Source organism: Mustela lutreola, chromosome 3, assembly GCF_030435805.1.
Source record: "Mustela lutreola isolate mMusLut2 chromosome 3, mMusLut2.pri, whole genome shotgun sequence".
Lineage (NCBI taxonomy): Eukaryota > Metazoa > Chordata > Mammalia > Carnivora > Mustelidae > Mustela > Mustela lutreola.
Window position 1 is genome coordinate 50,231,431 of NC_081292.1, and position 18,792 is coordinate 50,250,222.

At 35.2% G+C, this 18,792-nt stretch overlaps 1 protein-coding gene across 13 annotated transcripts in view; it reads right to left on the bottom strand.

The window, feature by feature from the left end:
• Positions 1-18,792, bottom strand: part of RALYL (RALY RNA binding protein like) — a 713,948-nt gene that overhangs the window by 67,153 nt on the left and 628,003 nt on the right. For all 13 annotated transcript variants that reach the window (XM_059166125.1, XM_059166124.1, XM_059166115.1 and 10 more), the window contains one exon: positions 10,677-10,840. In XM_059166125.1, coding sequence (XP_059022108.1) covers positions 10,677-10,840 — 164 coding nt within the window. The remainder of the gene's footprint in view (positions 1-10,676; positions 10,841-18,792) is intronic.

Below are 18,792 nucleotides of genomic sequence, written 5' to 3' on the forward strand. Positions count from 1 at the left end.
AAGAGGTAATCAAGTTAAAACAAGGTCACTAGATCTGATATTCCCTACTCCAATATGACTAGTGTAATTACAAGAAGGAAATCTGGACACACACACACACACACACACACACACACAGAAGGAAGATGATGTGAAGACACAAGGAAAAGACGGCCATCGACAAACCAGTGAGAGAGGGCTGATGTAGCGCTTTCCTTACAGCCCCTGAAGAAACACATGCAACGTTGTGATCTCCAACTTCTAGACCCTAGGACGGTGAGAAAATAGATCTCTGCTCTTTAAGCCACCCAGACTAGGGTATTTTATTGTGGCAGTGCTAGCAAACAACTATAGCCATCCTATAAATTTCTTAAACGATTATTTTTGATCAGATGGCACTTTGCTGGGAGTCTTTTCCCTCAGCCTGGGATGAAATTCAAACCTTTCAATATTCTCCACAGTTTTCCACTGTCCTGTTACCCAAGTTTATCTTTTGCTTTGCTTAATTATAGTATCCTGAGTTTCTTAACTGCATATCTAGCACTATGTTTTTGCTTTAGATAATAATAGTAATCAATAATGATAATAATAATAATAATGATTATTATTGCTATTATAGCTTATTATTAAGACTTTAGAATATGAGACACTGTTCTAAGAGCTTTATGTGCTGGCTCACATAATCCTCACAAAAACTTTCTGGAGAGGGCAATAAGATTATCATTCTTATTTCCCAAACCAAGGTAAAGGAAACAAAGTTTCTTGCCCCCAAACACAATTAGTAAATGGCAGAGCCACTGCTGGATTCCAGTTACAGCTGTCTCATATCTCATACTCTTAACTACTGTACTCTGTTGTAACAACAACAACAATAATAATAAAACCCCTTCCTGAACATTGACTTTGTAACAAGACTTGCCTAAAAACTTTATAAGCCTAAGTAATTTAATCCCAACCAACAACTTAGTGGATACATTGTATAAATTCCATTTTCCCCATAGAAAATGGAGGCATACAGGGATTAAAGGATTTCCCCATGGTCAAAAGTGAGGATATTGCCTAATGGGGATTCCACCCAAGGCAATCTGACAGCAAATCCTCTGCTCTTCTATATAGAGGTACTGTATCTTAAAAGTAGGAGTCTCTCTGATTCTGGTTCTGTTTTGTTTTTTTTTTTTTTTTAATCCATTTATCCTTCTAAACTTCTGTTATCTTTAAATCCTCTGGCCAACAGTAATTTCTTTCCTTAAAACCTAAAAGCAGAATATATATTTTGGCCAAGATAATGGGTAGAAGGGGAAGTTTAATGATATTTTGCTGGATATTAACATTGTATCTCTGGTTGATGTTTTGTCTCCATATTTAAATAACATGCTTTTGAGGGAAAATAAAAACAAAAACAAAAAACAACACAACACTTCCTTAGCCTTGGGGATAAGTTCTCAACTGTTTCTTAAATTTAATTGAACTCTCTTTAATTTCTTATTAGTTGCTTTAGGGCTTTGCGTTAGTCTATCACCTACTCTGTTATCAAAAGCACATTGATAGGACCCCAAAGACATTAAAAGTTACTATGATTTTTCTTGTTAGTAAAAAAAATAAATAAATAAATAAGCAAATAAAAATTTTTAAAAATAAAATAAAAATTTAAAAAATGGGGACCAGAAATTACTCTGTTGGTTAAGTGGCTGACTCTTGATTTTGGCTCAGGTCATGACCTTAGGGTCATGAGACTAAGCCTCATGTCGGGCTCCACACTGCGTGTGGAATCTCTTTGAAATTCTCTCGTGCTCTTTCTACCTCTGCCCTCCCCTGCCATCTTGCATTGGGTGCAGTCTTTTTCTTTAAAAAAAAAAAAAATATTTAAAAAAATGACTTTTCTCTTAGACATTAGAGTTTAAATTATTTTAAAATTGATTTAATATTTTTTCCAGAGGGCACTCATTTTTCCACTTAGAAACTACAGTAAAGCTCATAAGTATTCATGTCTTCTCTTTTGCAAAATGCTTAAATACAATGTCACATCTTGTTTATCTTATGATTCCATGGAACAGCACAAACTGATTACAATAGTTGGGGGATACATTCCAAGACCCCCAGTGGATACTTGAAACTGGAGATAGTACTGAACCCTATTACACTATGTTTTTTCCTATACATATATACAAACATTTACATATCTTTGATAAAGATTAATTTGTAAATTAGGCACAGAAAGAGGTTAATGAATAAATAGAACAACTATAACAATATTCTTTAATAAAGTTATGTGAATGTGGTCTCTCTCTTTCAAAATATTTTATTATACTGCCCTCATCCTTCTTGTGATGATGTGAGAAAATGCCTGTTTGAGAGATGAAATGAGAAGAACGATGTAGGTGTCATGAAGTAACACTAGGCTACTATTGACCTTCTGATGATATGTCAGAAGGAGGAGCATCTGCTTCTGCACCCTGGTTTGCCATGGGTAACAAACTGTGGAAAGAGAAACCACAGATAAATGGGAGGTAATTGCATAGTTTCAGTTCAAGTTGATTTGCAAAGGGACATACCTAGTGGTAATTTAATTTTTTAAAAGAGAAACCCATTCTAAACACATATCAGTATTCACATTTCACAAATTATAGTGTTATATTAGTATATAAAATAAAAATATAAAATTATAGTTTTTGCTCACAGCAGAATTTAGTCACATCAAAAATCTGAAAAAAGAAATGACAAATTGTCCAAGCTATAACATTAATTTCCCTTCTGTACTTGCCAAGTCATTAAATGCTAGGAAACAACTATTAATAAAAGAGCAAGATGTCCCTCAGTAAATATTCATTCACTTAAGCCAATATTAACATAGTATACTTTACATTCCACTAGAATTTTTCATTTGTGATTTAAACTTGAAAATTATTGTTACTCCCAGGTACCAGGCTAATTATAAAAGTACTATTAAATAATGAATATTTATATACACACAGCACATGTAATATAGTTTGCCTACATGATTTTAGAAAGAACGTGCAACTGTATTCTAGTTTTGTTTGCTAATGAATTATATACAGATACTGTTTAGATTTATATTTCACTAAAATAACACTAATCTACAGTTAATGTTTACGAATTGAGGCTCTAAAAGTATAGAATATATGAAACATACATAGACTGTTTGTTCTCAGGATGCCTAGGTGGCTCAGCCAGTTAAGTGGCTGCCTTCAGCTCAGGTCATGATAACAGGGCCCTGGGATGGAGTTCCCGCAGTGGGCTCCTTGCTCAGTGGGGAGCCTGCTTCTGTTTCTGCCTGCCACTCCCCCTGCTTGTGCTCACTCTCTGCTCTCTCTGTCTCTGATTAAGAAAATATAAAAAAATTTGTTCTCTGTTGTCAGTCTTCCTATACTAATAATTTTGTTAAAATTAACATCACCAGATAATCAATATATCCATGGTAAGTTTCAAATAATTATTTTACTAGATGGTCCTTACAAAATATTTTCATCCCGTAATTTGTCCAATATTTCTACTTAATGCTTTTCCTCATCTTTCATGAGCAACAAAGGGACTCTAGAACGTATACTTCCAAATGATTGCTACTAGAAAATAAAACACACTACATATATTTCAAAACATCTCTGGTTTATATTAAGGAGTCTAGTTTCACTTAGTCTTCCCCAAAGATTATCACATCTGTCACACAAAACCAGGGAGAGAAGACTGAATTAAACCACTGATTACATCACTGTATTTAAGATTCTTATCAGGGCACCTGGGTCGTTCAGTGGGTTAAGAGTTGGACTCCTGGTTTCCGCTCAGACCATGATCTCAGGGTTGTGAGATCAAGCCTTATGTTGAACCCCAAGCTGAGTCCCAAGTGGACCCCAATTGAACTCTCCCACACCAGTCCCGAGTGGAACTCTGCCCTCAGTGCTGAGTCTGCTTGGAATTCTTTCCCCGTTCTTCTCCCTCCCCATCTTCTCCTCCAGCTTATATGTGCTCTCTCTCTGAAATAAATAAATAAATAAATAAATAAATAAATAAATAAAATCTAAAAAAAAAAAGAATAAATTCTTATCCTACATATAGTTCAGTATATATAGGCTAGTTTGGATTATTTTTTCAAGTAGCTGACTATAGAGATTTCCTTTCCTATAAACATCCTTTCAGTATTTATTTCAATGTAAAAAAAAAAAGTCACTAGATTTCTCAATACTTGGAGAATAAGGAAAAATAGAAGCATGAGAGTATATGCTCTGTGTGGGTGGCTCAACTTCCAAAACATAATGTTAGTTAAATTCCAAAATTCATGGATTATGGCTAACATGGAAACTGGAAGAACATCCATATGTACCTAAGGCCTCATGTCTCCTGAAACGAGATGGAGGTATGGAATACAGCATTTGTACCTGTGGAGGTGGGAGAGGGTACTAAGTGTACAGGTGGTTTGGAAAAGAACTTGCTTCCCTCTGCTAGAAGGCAGAGAAGAATGTGATTGATCCCTGAGTTGCTAGGAGAGAAGAAAGGGGCTCCAGTAAATTCTCTTAGAGTGAACAGAAGGACTATAACTTGCACCTTGCAATGTATAATCCTTGGAGAATTTGAGGGTTGCCACTGACTCCAGAGGCATTTCCTGAGAAAGGATGCGTTATTGGGTGTAGACAGCCTATCTTGATTTACATGTGAGAACAAAAAGTCCTCCTCAACATGTCAAAAGAAAAGTCAGACCCAAAATAGCTACCAATTTTATAAAAAATTTCGATTGGCTCTTAGTCCTTCACTGCCCATAAGAAAAAGAGCTTCATGTGCATTTCGGGGAGTTGAGGAATTCTATAACAAAACAAACAAGAGAGCACAGCTCTTTGTAGGAGAGAGATGAGGCAAATAACCAGAACAGGTGGATACTGGGGATGCAAAACCAATGTTATAAAATGTTAATAAAAATGCCATGGCCACCTTTACAGAGAAATACATGATTTTTGATGGCTCAATTTTTTGATTTTTTGATTTTATGATGGTGCAAAAGCTATACACATTCAGTAGAAACAGTACTTTGAATTTTGAATTTTGGTCTTTTCCCAAGGTAGCGATATGTGGTACCTTAGTGTCTCCTGATGAAGGACAGTGGCAGGAAACCATAGCTCTCAGTTGGCCACATGATCATGAAGGTAAACAACCAATGCACTTAACTGTACCCACGCAGCCATTCTGTTTTTGACTTTCAGTAGAATACTCATTAAGTTACATGAGATATTCAACACTTTACTATAAATAGGCCTTGTGTTAGATGATTTAGCCCAACTGTATGCTAATGTATGTGTTCTGAGCACATTTAAGGTAGACTAAGCTAAGCTATGATGTTCAGTAGGTTAGGTGAATTAAATGTATTTTCTACTTATATTATTTTCAATTTACCATGGGTTAATTACCAGAGGTGATAAGATGTTGGAATGTTAAAAAAATGTGGAAATAAGATATGTAGAATATTAGGGGGAAAAGAAGCATGATTTTAAAATTCTGGATCAAGTCAAAATATACATATGTGAGGGAAACAAAGTTTTTTGGATATGTATAGATTCAGAAATCATGTTTTTAATTTACCCAAGAAAATTATTTTAAAAGTAACATAAAAACTAAGAATTAAAGAATAATGGATATAAATAATGAATTTTATAAAATTTTATATTGAGTCTTAATGGGTAATAATGATGACAGACACTGGGAGTTGGCAAATAAGCACTAGGTACAGAATATTTGAAAAAGAAAAGATATATATAATATATAAATATGTAATACAAGCTGGGAACTAAAACTTTAATGTTTATGTATAAAACCTGACATTTTTGGTGGGGTAAGGGATATAGAGGTAAGGTTGTTGGTGTAGAGACAGCAATGAAGTAAAAGCTTTCAAAACTTTATGTCTTGAATGGGAGTTAGAATAACTATTTTTTTTAAAGATTTTATTTAGTTTTTTGACAGAGAGAGACACAGCAAGAGAGAGAACACATGCAGGGGGAGGGAGAGAGGGAAAAGCAGGCTTCCCACTGAACAGGGAGCCTGAATCAGGGCTTGATCTGAGGAACCTAGGATCATGATCTGAGGTGACGGCACAGATGCTTAGCGACTGAGCCACCCAGGCACCCCTAGAATAGCTATTTTTTAACTTTAGGAGATTAATAGGTAAGTATATATTTATTTGGAACTATTTAATATGTTAATATAATTACTAACGAAATAGAGAGGCCTAGTAGAATATCCAAATTAAAGCGGTTGTGGTGGAAGAGATAGGAATTAAAAGAAAATTCATTAAGCAAGCATAAGGAAAAGTTAGAAAGAAGAAACAATAAATTATATACTTGAAATAAGGATGGAAGGAATATAATACCAATATATTAGTTAATCATTAAATGTAAAAGGATCAAATTTCCCTATAAAAAACAAAGAATTTCATACTGCTTTTAAAAACAAAATCCAGCTTTATTTTGTTTTTAGGAAATATACAAAAATAAAGTGACAGTGTGTGATGCCTGGGTAGTCCAGTCCGCTGACCATCTGACTCTTGATTTCAGCTCAGGTCATGATCTCATGATCATGAGATCAAGCCCCACAGTGGACTCTGTGCTGGGCATGGAGCCTGCTTAAGATTCTCCCTCTCCCTCTGTCCCTCCCTCTTTCTGTCTATCTCTCTCTCCTTCTCTAAAGAAAGGAAAGAAGAAAGGAAAGAAGGAAGAAAGGAAGAAAGGAAGGAAGGAAGGAAGGAAGGAAGGAAAGGGTAAATAAATAAAGTGACAGTGTTATGGGTTGGACCATTTCCCCCCAAAATATTTGTTGAAGTATCTGTGAATATGACCTTATTTGGAAATAGATCTCTGCTGATGCATTCCACAAGAAGTCATCTAGGGTACACCCTAATACAATATGACTGGTGTCCTCTTAAGCAGAGGAGTGACACAGACACAAAGACTCAGGGGAACACCATAGGACAACGGAGGCAGAGACTGGAGTGGTGCATCTATAAACCGAGGACCGCCAAGGATTGCCAACACACCAGAAACTAAGAGAAAGGAATGGAACAGATTTGTCTTCTAGAACTTCCAGAGACAGAGAGCAGCTCTGCTGACACTTTGTATTCAGACTTCTAGTCTCCAAATATCTGTTGTTTTAAATCATTTGGTTTATGATAATTTATTACAGCTGCCCTAGGAGACTAATATATAAAAAGACCAAAAAAATAAATGGACATATGAGGGAAACGTGAACTAAAAGAAAACCTTATCAGTAAAGGATTGAAGTAGCCGACAAAGCAGAATTCAAAGCTAAAAATAGTAAATGCAATATTGTATAAATATAAAAGTTACAGTTCTCCAGGACGTTACAGAGAGTCGGCACTGAAAAGGCCACAGACTGAAGAGACTATGCTCTGGGGCCTGATGTTCTAAAACCTGGCTATAGTTCCTGGCTCTGTTATTAAATGGCTCTGTGACTTTAGAGAGATTGCTTAACTTTTCTATGCCTCATTTTCCGTATCTATAAAATGAGAATAATAATAATAATAATAATACTTCATTTATAGGGCAATTATAAGGAATAAATGAAGTTATATATGTAAAATCAATATTGTAAAATGACTTAATATATTTAAATGCATGTATGTATTCATGTATGGTTGAAACAACAGCTGTCAGAAACACCAGAAAGTGTTAGCTATTATTCTTTCTCCTACAGTTAATCTAAAATGCTATATAAAAACCAACCAAGCAACATGAGGTATAAAACCAAACCTCAAGAAAAGAAATACTTTATAAAGTCACTATCATTGTAAAAGATTTTTAAATAATCACTTTCAGAATTTGACATAATTTTCCACAAAAAAGCAAGACTAGAGAGGACTGTGTAATACAATCAACAAGGTAAAACACACATTCTGTTCTATGTGAAAAGAGGAAATGTATTCTATTTTTCATTTAGAAAAATCTGATTATTATGGAACCAAAGGAAACTCTTTCTCTTTTTTTAAAAGATTTTATTTTTTTATTTGACAGAGAGAGAGAGAGAGAGACAGTGAGAGAGAAAACACAAACAGGGGGAGTTGAAAAGGGAGAAGCTTCTTGCTGAGGAGGGAGCCCTACTCGGGGCTTGATCCCAGGACCTTGGGCCAAAGACAGACAATTAACAACTGAGCCATCCAGGTGCCCCTCAATAGAAACTCTTAATAAGTTCCTCAAAAAAGATTTTTATAATCCTTATTATCTCTCCATGATCTAAGAAAACTAGAAATCAAAAAATAAAAAGGCCAATCACAATGTAACCATTTAATATTAAGATATTTACTTTCAAACAACTTCAGGAAATGAACTACTCTTCTCTGCAACAATAGGGTATATGACAGTGAAGTGGCTGAGTCCTACTCGGTTGCACTGACAAAGAATGGCCATGACCAAGTGATTCTAAACCAAGGTGGTACTGTCTCCTTAGGGAAGATTTAGAAATGTATACCTAGACACACAACTGTAACAAAGACTGAGGAATGCTATTGGCATTTCAGGTTTGGGGGTCAAGAACATTCAAGTTCTACAAAGCTCAGATTACTCTTACACAATGTAGAACTTTCATAGTCAAAGTGCCAGTAAAGCTCCCTTTTATAAATTCTGTTTAAACAGTGACTACATGGCAAAGACTCCATAGATGCTTAAGATATTCTAGTTGAAATGAAGTTAGTATCACCATGGTAAAAACAAGTCTATAAAACTAGCAGACAATTCAGTTTTTCATGTTCAGTTTTTCATGGCAAGAACCAAATTCAAAAACTTTCTTTGCTTTTGACGATAATCTGAGAGCATGCAGGGCTCTGTTTAGAGATTGCTGCAGAAACATTTTTTTTTTTTTAACTAAGGCTCAAAAAGGGAATTCATATTTATCCAAAGAATAGGTAGATAATAGATAAATAAGTACATACAGAACTGTAATTCAATTTAATTTGTTATTTAGCTTTTATTAGCTAAGTTAAATTCCAAGCAAATCAAACTTGAGTCATTTACCAGAAGAATCAGTGCTTCTGGTAACTGTGTTTTTTGCACATTCTCAGGTTAAAAAAAAAAAAAAATTTCAACAGTGTCCCTTCTTAGTATTTCTGATGGTACTAAGGTAAAATGTAATGTCCTACCGTGGATAGCATGTGGGGACAAGCATCTGCCGTTGGCTCAGGTCCTGATCTCTGGGTCCTGAGATCCAGCCCCCACATCGGGCCCTGCTCAGCAGGAGAGTCTGCTTTTCCCTCTCCCTCTCCCTCTCTCTCTCCCTCTGTCCCCCTCTGCCCATCCCCACTGCTCATTCTCTCTCTCTCTTTCAAAAAAAAAAAAAAAAAAAAAACCTTAAAAAAAAATCGGGATAATAGTATTTGCCTTACTTATCTAAAATGTCAGGATGCAGAGTAACTACGAAGTCTCTACAATGGTCGGCCAATCTGTTCTGGAACTTGCCCTCTCGCTACCTCTCTCACCTTATTTCCAGCTACATTTTCCCTCCCTTACTCTGCTACAGCTACTCTGGTTTTCCTGCTGTTCCCTGACTATTAACCTAAGGTCACAGCACTGACCATTCCCCTGTGAGAATGCTCTGTCCCCAAGAGCTTTAGGCTCACTCTCTCACTTCCTTACTTCCATCAAGTCTCAGTTCCAATGCCACTTTCATCAGAGAGGGGTAGCCATACACCATTCTATGAAACTTTCTCTTTATTGATACTTTGGCGTAGCAATGCTCTACAGTGTAACATCTCATATTCTAGTTTGTTTGCTTATTGTCTATCTCTTCTCTGCTACAAAGTAATCTTAAGGAATGCATGAAATTCTTCTATCTTTTCCTTATGAATACTATTATAATAAATTAGTTTTTCTGAATCCCTCTGTATAAAAATTTAGCAGTATATTTTGTCAGAAAGTTTACTTATCTTTACTTTTCACTAATTATCATGAAATTATATTAATATTATTTTATTTTTTATGACATAACATATACTTCCAGACACATAAGCATAATGATTTAGCATAGTATGGGAAGTTACATTTTTAACATATTTAGTATGTCATTTGCCTATCTTAGTTATCCCAGTGTTCAAATATTCAAAGCATGTACTAATTTTGCATACTCTTTCCCTGAAAAGATAGTATATGCCCTCTCTTTTGAGTTAATAGTTTTTCTTTCCTAAAAGCAACACTTTATATTTCATAACTTTAATATGTTACAAACCAGATGGGCCTAACGTGTTACTTTCCCTGAGAATAGTTTTCAATTTTTTTTTTTTTAAGATTTTATTTACTTATTTGAGAGAGAGTGAGAATGAGAGAGAAAGAGAGAGAGAGCATGAGAAGGGGGAGGGTCAGAGGGAGAAGCAGACTCCCTGCTGAGCAGGGAGTCCATGTAGGATTCGATTCTGGGACTCCAGGATCATGACCTGAATGGAAGGCAGTGGCTTAACCAACAGAGGCACTCAGGCGTCCCTCAAATTGGGTTTTTGTTAGTCATGCTTGTGTCTGTCTCCCTACTGCAACGTAGTATGACCACAAAGCTGAGTCCCTTTCTTATCCATTTTAGGTTTCTCTCATACTTTGTACCTAACAGAAAATCCATAATTATTAATTTACTGAATATAGGCATTAGTGCAATGATAAGTAGCCCCTCCCCTCTTAAGCAGAAATAAAATAAGGAAGATTACTTACATTTAGAGCCTGATGAAGACGACCCACTGACGGTCGATCTTGATCCTCCTTTCATGGAAAAGACCCCTTTTCCCCTGCGAGTCGTCGTGACGGCCACTCTGGGACGCTTCAGTGGAATCACCGCACGGGGAGGCGGAGGCACACGCCCATGGTAATCGAATAACCTTCACAAAACACAAGTGTGGCTGAGAGTTGGTTTATGCCTCCATGTTCTGTCAAATGTGTGAAATGATTAAGAAAAGGGCCTTGTAAAAAATGTCAATAAATGTTTTTGTTATGGTGGTTGTTCTCACATAGGTGCTTATTAGAAATAGGATTCTAACAGTCTATGCGTTCTGGACATTAGAATCTGGCTCTCCAATATGAACTCATCTTTAAAGTACGAAAGGACAGAGAATTTACTCCAGTGGTACCCTACCATTTGTCGAAATCAAGCTGACCTTTCTTCCCAAGTATATTTCTTTGCTCAGTCTCACAGACATATCCTTCCTAGGACAGAAATCTTCCTCTTACTCATCAGCCCTTATTAGTGCACTAGTTTGAAAAGAGGAAAAGATCATGCCGAATCAGGAACAAGGCAAAGCAGATTATTGTTTCGCATAAAACAGCTCATACGGAAAATCATTCTGAAGTGAGTCTAGATTAAAGAGAACAGCTGTGAGAGACAAATCAACATAGTGCCGCACCTCTAAGGACTTTTTAAGTAACAAAGGACTCCTCTGGCTGTAGAAAAAGGGAGAATGGATTTCAGTAAAAAAGAAGATAAAATGTTGTTGACTAGAGTACCAGTGGAAATACGTATCACGATGTCTTTTATTATTCTGACCATTTGCTAGACATGTGAACTGAGACTAGTGATATTTGTAGAGTAAGGTATAGAAAATTTCCCTAACCGAGAAAAATACCAATAAAAATTCCAGAAGCTTTTACTAAAAAGTGAAAAATGATAATTACCACAATCAATGCACTGCCACTGAACAACAAAAGGAATAAAAGTATGAGAATATTTACTCATTTAGATAAATATGTAATTCACAGATTCAGAAGCTTTCATATTGTTCATACTGCATACTCATGAACAACACATTTTTGCATACTTAGCACATTTGAGAAGCAAAAAAATCAGAGAAAAACTATGAGGATATATTTACTCACTCACTTTTTAAAAAACTAGCTACCAGTGAACCAGATGTGTTGTTATTTTATCCACTCTAAAGGGAACAGTGTTATTGACTTAGAATGATCACTGATACTACTTTATTGTGACATTATATATGGATTATATAGATTACATTCTCATAACTGTTTTAAAACAGTCAATAAGAATAATCTAATATGAAAGTCAGAAGTTTCTATAATAGGAAAAAAGCAGTTTCTGTAATAGGTCATTTTATAAAGTTACATTTTATTTATGCATACAGATGAATCCCTTTTTGGACAACAATATATGAAATACAGTAAAAATTAAGATAGGCAGGTTTCCAAATATTCATCCAGAAACACTCAAAACTATGATACTATGGGGGTAAAAAAAAAAAAAAAAGGAGCATATAAACCACGCTTGAAGCAGAACTTAGTACCGGGGCTATCTCCTACATTAGAGAGCTAAAGTGTTCAAAAACTATTTGGAAGCATGCTGGGGAGAAACTAAGAGATGTCTGGAAAGGAAAAGAAATGAAATGAGACAGAGTTCAAGAGAGGTGCCATCCTCTGTGAATAAGCAAAGTCCATTAGAGCTGAAGAACTGCTAGCGGAGAACAGGTCACGGATGTCAACACATTATAGTTTCCTTCAAAGAGGATGGGCAGGATGAAGCTGAAAAGGGTTATGAATATCATCTATACCGCTAGGGGCTGGAAACTCAAAAGGGTCAACGAAACCTGCCCCTCATTTCAATCACAAAACAAGGACTCCATTACTTATTTATAAGTTGAATTCACACAGCACCTTAAGCTAGTGAGCCAAAATATGAAGGCACTTTTTATGAGCTCGAACACCCAGAGCTATTGAGGGAAGACAAAAAAAAAAAAAAAATACAGCAATTGACTCAACTCTTCCAGGGCAGATGCTGCTGCTTCAGAGGAAAGGCAAGTTCTTTTGGAGGAGCCATTTCCCCGGGGGCCACGAAAGTGCAATTTATCTGGTTCATTAATTAAGCTAATCTATAAGTTGGGTTGAGAACATTTCGAAAGCATGAGTAAAATATACCACGATGGAGAAATGCTATAATGAAAACGCAGGCCAAGTAAAGCCACCTTACTCACTGGGACTTCAGGGACAATGTAGTTCAAGAATGTTTTACAGGAAATGGTTTCTCACCATTTCCTATTGCTACCCCAGCCAACAATTACAAAGCCTCCAGTGTCGCGCAGGCCTCATTTTATGTTGAGAAAACAGCTGTGTTTGCTCATTGTATTTGTGACATGCTTTTGGTTTGCGACATGCTTTTGGTATGCGACATACATTTTCGTCACATACTCAGTATGTGTCATGCGTGTCCTCTGCTGTCAATTCCTATAGAGCGTAGCCCTTGTTCTCTGAATATTCTGGTGAGTCGCTTCGAAGGGCAATGACTCCTTTCTCATCAAGGAATCAAGGAAGGTTTTACCAATTCTTTCTGCCACTGTGATGGGAAGATGTGCAATATCAGAACTTAAGAAGTTTTAAAAAGGGACATATAATTTACGAAAGCAAACAAACAAACAAACAAACCAACTAAAGAAGTGTATGGACACTTCAGATGGCAGCACAATTTTGAATTTTATAAAATTGAGCGGAGTTGAGGAGTTTCTTAATTTTCATTGGCTACACTTGAGTTTACCAGAAATAAGAGGAAGACTGGGTATTGTCCTAATGCACAAAAACGTAACAAGATAAGGATGGGGAATGGGGTCAGACTTTCTGGGATTTAAGGTAAGATGTAGGGTTCTTCTAAAAGCAGAGGGAAGTAGGTAAGAGTTAACTCATGAAAGGAGACACACCACTGGCTTTCTCATCAGAATTCTGTTTATAGAAAATTTTAAAAATTTTACCTTATAAGGTATCAGCAGAATTGCTGAAACAAAGGAAATAGTCCATTTAAGATTATAGACAACAAAGATAATAATGCAATTGAATTAAATGGAATCCAAATCTCAAAGGGCAATGAAAAGTTTAAAATTTCTTCCTTCTCATTTTTTGGGTTCCTTCCACTCCTAGAATTACATTCCCTCTCCTTTTCTTTAATGGTTCTTTATTTTCCCTAATATGTGTAGAATACTGTTTTCCCTCTAATATTTATTGGCCAAATAGATAATGATTTATAATGAAGCTAAACACAGAATAATTCCTTCCTTAAAGTCTACTTTAAAATAAGAACCCTAAAAGACCTACTCTTAAGAGTAAATAAAATAAATGTAGCCAGATTTCACTAAAAACAACCCAGTACAAAAATATGAGGAATTAATTCACTTTATTTAATAAATATCTCTACTTTTCAAGTTCTTATTTCTTGTTTGGAATTCTGTTTACTTTAATAATGGCTGAGATATGTAATTTTATTACCTGGAAAAAGGTAAACTCTGGTAAATAATATTTATGTACTTGATAAAAATAAACATAGTTTGTCTCTAAGAAGAATATGGATATTAGCTATTAAAAGTTAGCTGTATTTTGGACATAGACAATTTACTGGCATATTAACATATAAAATGAATATAATTTTGAATGCTTGTTTTTATTAAAAGCTTTTTAGTATTAAGCTCAACAATAATAAAGCAACACTTAAAAAAAGACATAACTCCTAACCTCATACCTTAAAACAGCTACTATGTGGGGCACATGTTTGGCTCAATTGGTTAAATGTCTGCCTCTTAATTTTGGCTCAGGTTGTGATCTCAGTGTTGTGAGACTGAGTCCTATGACAAGCTCTGCACTGGTGTGGAACCTGCCTAAGATTCTTTCTCTCCCTCTCAATAAATAAGTAAATTAAATAAATAAAAATAAAAGATTACTATCATTTTCTAATCTTTTTTCCACAAGTATCCATATCTTTCACATAGTTGAGAACGAAGTATATGCATAATCATGTATTCTGGTTAATTCTCCTTGGTTTATACTAAAAACATTTCTCAAGCCTGCTAAATGGTTTTCTTAATGTTTATTTTAATTGCTATGGTGCATTTTCTCAAGCAGATATGCCATATTCTAATAATCATTATCTGATTGACTTTGACTTAATTCTTATTTTTCGAGTCACCTAATGTGATTTTGAAATTAAAAAAAAATTAATGTAATGTTTGCTTAATATTTTATCACTGAAGAATGAATTTTAATTTTAGATAAATTATTTAGATAAATAGATTTCAAGAATTGGTAATTACCTAATTTTTTTCTAAATTTCCCTCATGAAAAGAATTCTTCATTTTCCTTATTCATGAATCAAAAGCTACAGTCACCATGAGCTTAATGCTAACAAAAACATGTAGTCTGTGCTAGGTGCTAAAAAACTACGCTGCCTACAGCCCAAATCTGAGAACAAGTTCATCTCACTGGGGCTTTGCAGCATATGTGAAGATCAGTAACCAGAGGATCAGAGATCTTCCTATGTATTGATTGAACTTTGAACACTTCTCTTCAGCATGTTTATCTTCTGGCAGATGCATAGTCTATAAAATCAAATTAAGGTGCCTATTCTTTTTTAAGAAGGAATATATTTGAAATCCATGTGAATGATTCTTTTTTTTTTTTTATTCTTATAGCCTACTCATTATATCTGTTTTCTACACTGCTTGAATTACTCAAAATTCACAAAATCTGTCTATAATTTCCATGCTGACTTCAAGTAGTCTTTTGGTTTCAACTGAATTAGGAGATTTCAAAGACACACTTAACTGGAGACCAGTAAATGAATAATTTCTATTTTTTTTTTTTTTGCTTGTTACTAAAATTTTCCAAGATTTTCAGTGAAGTTATCTTCTTGGATCTTGTGCAGATATTTCTTGAACATGCTTTTAAAGGCAAGGTGATCAAAATCTTGAAGATCTTTTCTGCAATTTTGAAAAAATTTTATTATTTTTTGAAATTTCTTTTCAGTGTTTTTCTGCAACTTTTTGAATGCAATATAATCTTTACCATTTGTACAACTTTGCTATCTGCTATGTTTCATATACAGCTTTGGTTAATGAAAAAGTTAATACATTCGAATAGCAGTTTTGAGGTTATAAATCAGTAAAATGATTCTCTTATTAATTGCTTATAATTCTGTAATGTGGGTATTGTTAAGTCATTTTTCCCATGAAGACAAAAAAAAAAGGATGATGTGATGTTACCCAGGTCACTTAGCCAGGCAGCACAAGCATAGCTAGGCCTGATACTCATGTCCTCTGCCTCTAAATCATATACCCTTTGTCAAGTGTACCATACTGTTATTTCCAAATGTTTTAAGTGGAATACTATTCTATTAGATGATTATTTAAACATGCATAATGAAACACATACATTGCCTCTTGCAAATATGTTTTTCCAAGAGTCATGAATATATCTATGCTCTACTCTGTAATCAAGGAAACAACAGCAACTTGATGTTAACTATAGCTCGAGTAGCTTCTCTTCTGTTAAGTTACTCAAGGTCAAAATTGTACCAGAGTGGAACAATGCCCATTTCACATCATTTAATATGTATATATGTTTTCTATATGGTAAAGCACATCTGGAATTTCTTTTTCTCTATTAACAGAAGCTTACTTATACTGGGGGTTGTCAGCTGTTGTTCAGTGCTGTTCCTGATACTACTGAAAAAAGATTGGATTAACACTGCTAATATGTCAGAAATTGAGAACATTCCCTGGGGCAATTCAATATAATTTTAGGTATTTATCTCCTTTACTTTACTTGAAAGAATATAAATATTTATGTTTAGTTTTAATAACATGGAATGTCCTTCATTTAGAGTCAGACTTGACCTTTTAGAAGAAAATGCCATTTAATGCTGTAAATTATTGAACGGTGCCTTGTGAAATATAAAAAAGAGTTTAGAATAACTATTCAAGTCTATTATTTAGTGACATTCTTCATGATCCCCGAAACCAAGACAGACACTAACTTAGTCTTCAGGAAAGTTACTGCTGGGCCAATGTATCAACACATTGACAACCATGGCACATTGTGTAAAGCAGTTTTCTAAGCTGAAACTATCTAAAGGTTGAAATCCCCAATCACATTAGAATTCTCAAACCTGGCAGAGATAGGATGACCATAGGATATGGATATTTGATAGTGACTAAGCTATTATGCTCTGGGAAGCAGAAGGGAAAACAATAAAAAGAGAATAATCCAGAGGTGGCACAATGGACTATTTTGGAACAACTGACCAACCAGTTGATTTCTCAGTCCCAGGGACAATGCTCCATGAGTACCAGTATAAGAAATGCATTCAGCATCATTGTTAATAGTTACTGTTAGCTGTTATTCGTAGCTAACATTGATTATGCAGTAAAAATATACCAGGATAGAGCAGGCACAATGCGGATCATTATTTGTACATTACTTCATTTAATCCTTAGAATAACCTTATGAGACAGGAATTAATTTCTTGCTCACTTCATGAATGAGACAACATGTTTTGTGGTATTAAATAACTCACCGAAGTTTGCACCACTAGTAAAAGAGAAAAAAAAATTAACCATAAATTCAAGCAGAGTGTAATTTGTGAGAAATTACTGTGGATAAAATGGTTAGCACTTTGTAGGCTATTGATATCATCCAACTTCTCTTCTGTTCTCCTTCATGACAATCTATTTTCATAGGGAACTCCTGACTCAATCCATTAGTGATGGATGCTTACATCTTTTTAACCAAGTGCAAAAAGTGGAAAAAAAAAAAACACACCAGTAAGAGCACAGATTGTTCAGACTTTCTGTTAGCAACACAACCATACTGACCTTATATGCCAAACAGATTTTATATAAGACAAATAAGTGATAGGGGGAATTGTTCAGAGTTAGTTTTTTTGGTGTAGTGAAGAATCATCTGAAAACTTCAAGCTCTATAACTCTTTGGCAGGTAGGAAAGATTTATCTATCATCTATTTATCTATCTATCATCTACCTAGTCATGTTATTGAGCTATAATTTATATAGAAACTCCATTTTAGGTAGAAATTCTTTATTTTACTCATATTTTAAAAATATTTAATTTATTTATTTGACAGAGAGAGAGAGAGTGCAAGCAGGGGAAGTGGCAGACAGAGGGAGAAGCAGGCTTCCCGCTGAGGAAGGAGCCTGATGTGGGGCTCAATCCCAGGGACCTGGGATCGTGACCTGAGCTGAAGGCAGACACTTTACGGCTGAGCCACCCAGGCGCCCCTAGAAATTCTTTAAATGTAGAAGGAAATCCCAAGATAGAAAACACTTAAGAGAGTACAATGCCAAAAGAGTTTCATATTGACAAATTAAAAGTGTATATTAATTGAAAACTTTACTCATAGCAATTATGACAGTGTTCTGTATTCTGGAAAAAAAAGAAAAAAAAAGCTGTATAAAAAAATGTCTTCAGGGTGAGCCTAAAGGGTAGCCTGGGGTAGCCAACTTTGGCTGGGATCGAGCCCTGCATCAGGCTCCCTGCTCAGCAGGGTGTCTGTTTCTCCTTCTGTCCTTCACCCCACTTGTGCTCTCCTTCTCTCAAATAAATAAATAAAATATTTAAAAATTTTTCTTAGAATTGTCTGAAACTAAAATTTTCAAAGAGTATGCAGACTATTTTTTTTTTAAAGATTTTTTATTTGTTGATTTGACAGACAGAGATCACAAGCAGACAGAGAGGCAGGCAGAGAGAGAGGGAAGCAGGATCCCTGCTGAGCAGAGAGCCCGATGCGGGACTCGATCCCAGGACCCTGAGATCATGACCTGAGCCGAAGGCAGCGGCTTAACCCACTGAGCCACCCAGGCGCCCCGAGTATGCAGACTATTTAAATGTTGTCTTTTCTTGATAGTAAATGGGATTATTTTATGCTGCCAGATCTTCAGATCATTTTAAGGACAAGTTATTACAGGCTGTTTAATATTTACAATAAAATGCTGTGTTTTTAGAAATTATAAAAATGATTTGAGAAAATTACATTTTAAAATTCATATTTAGT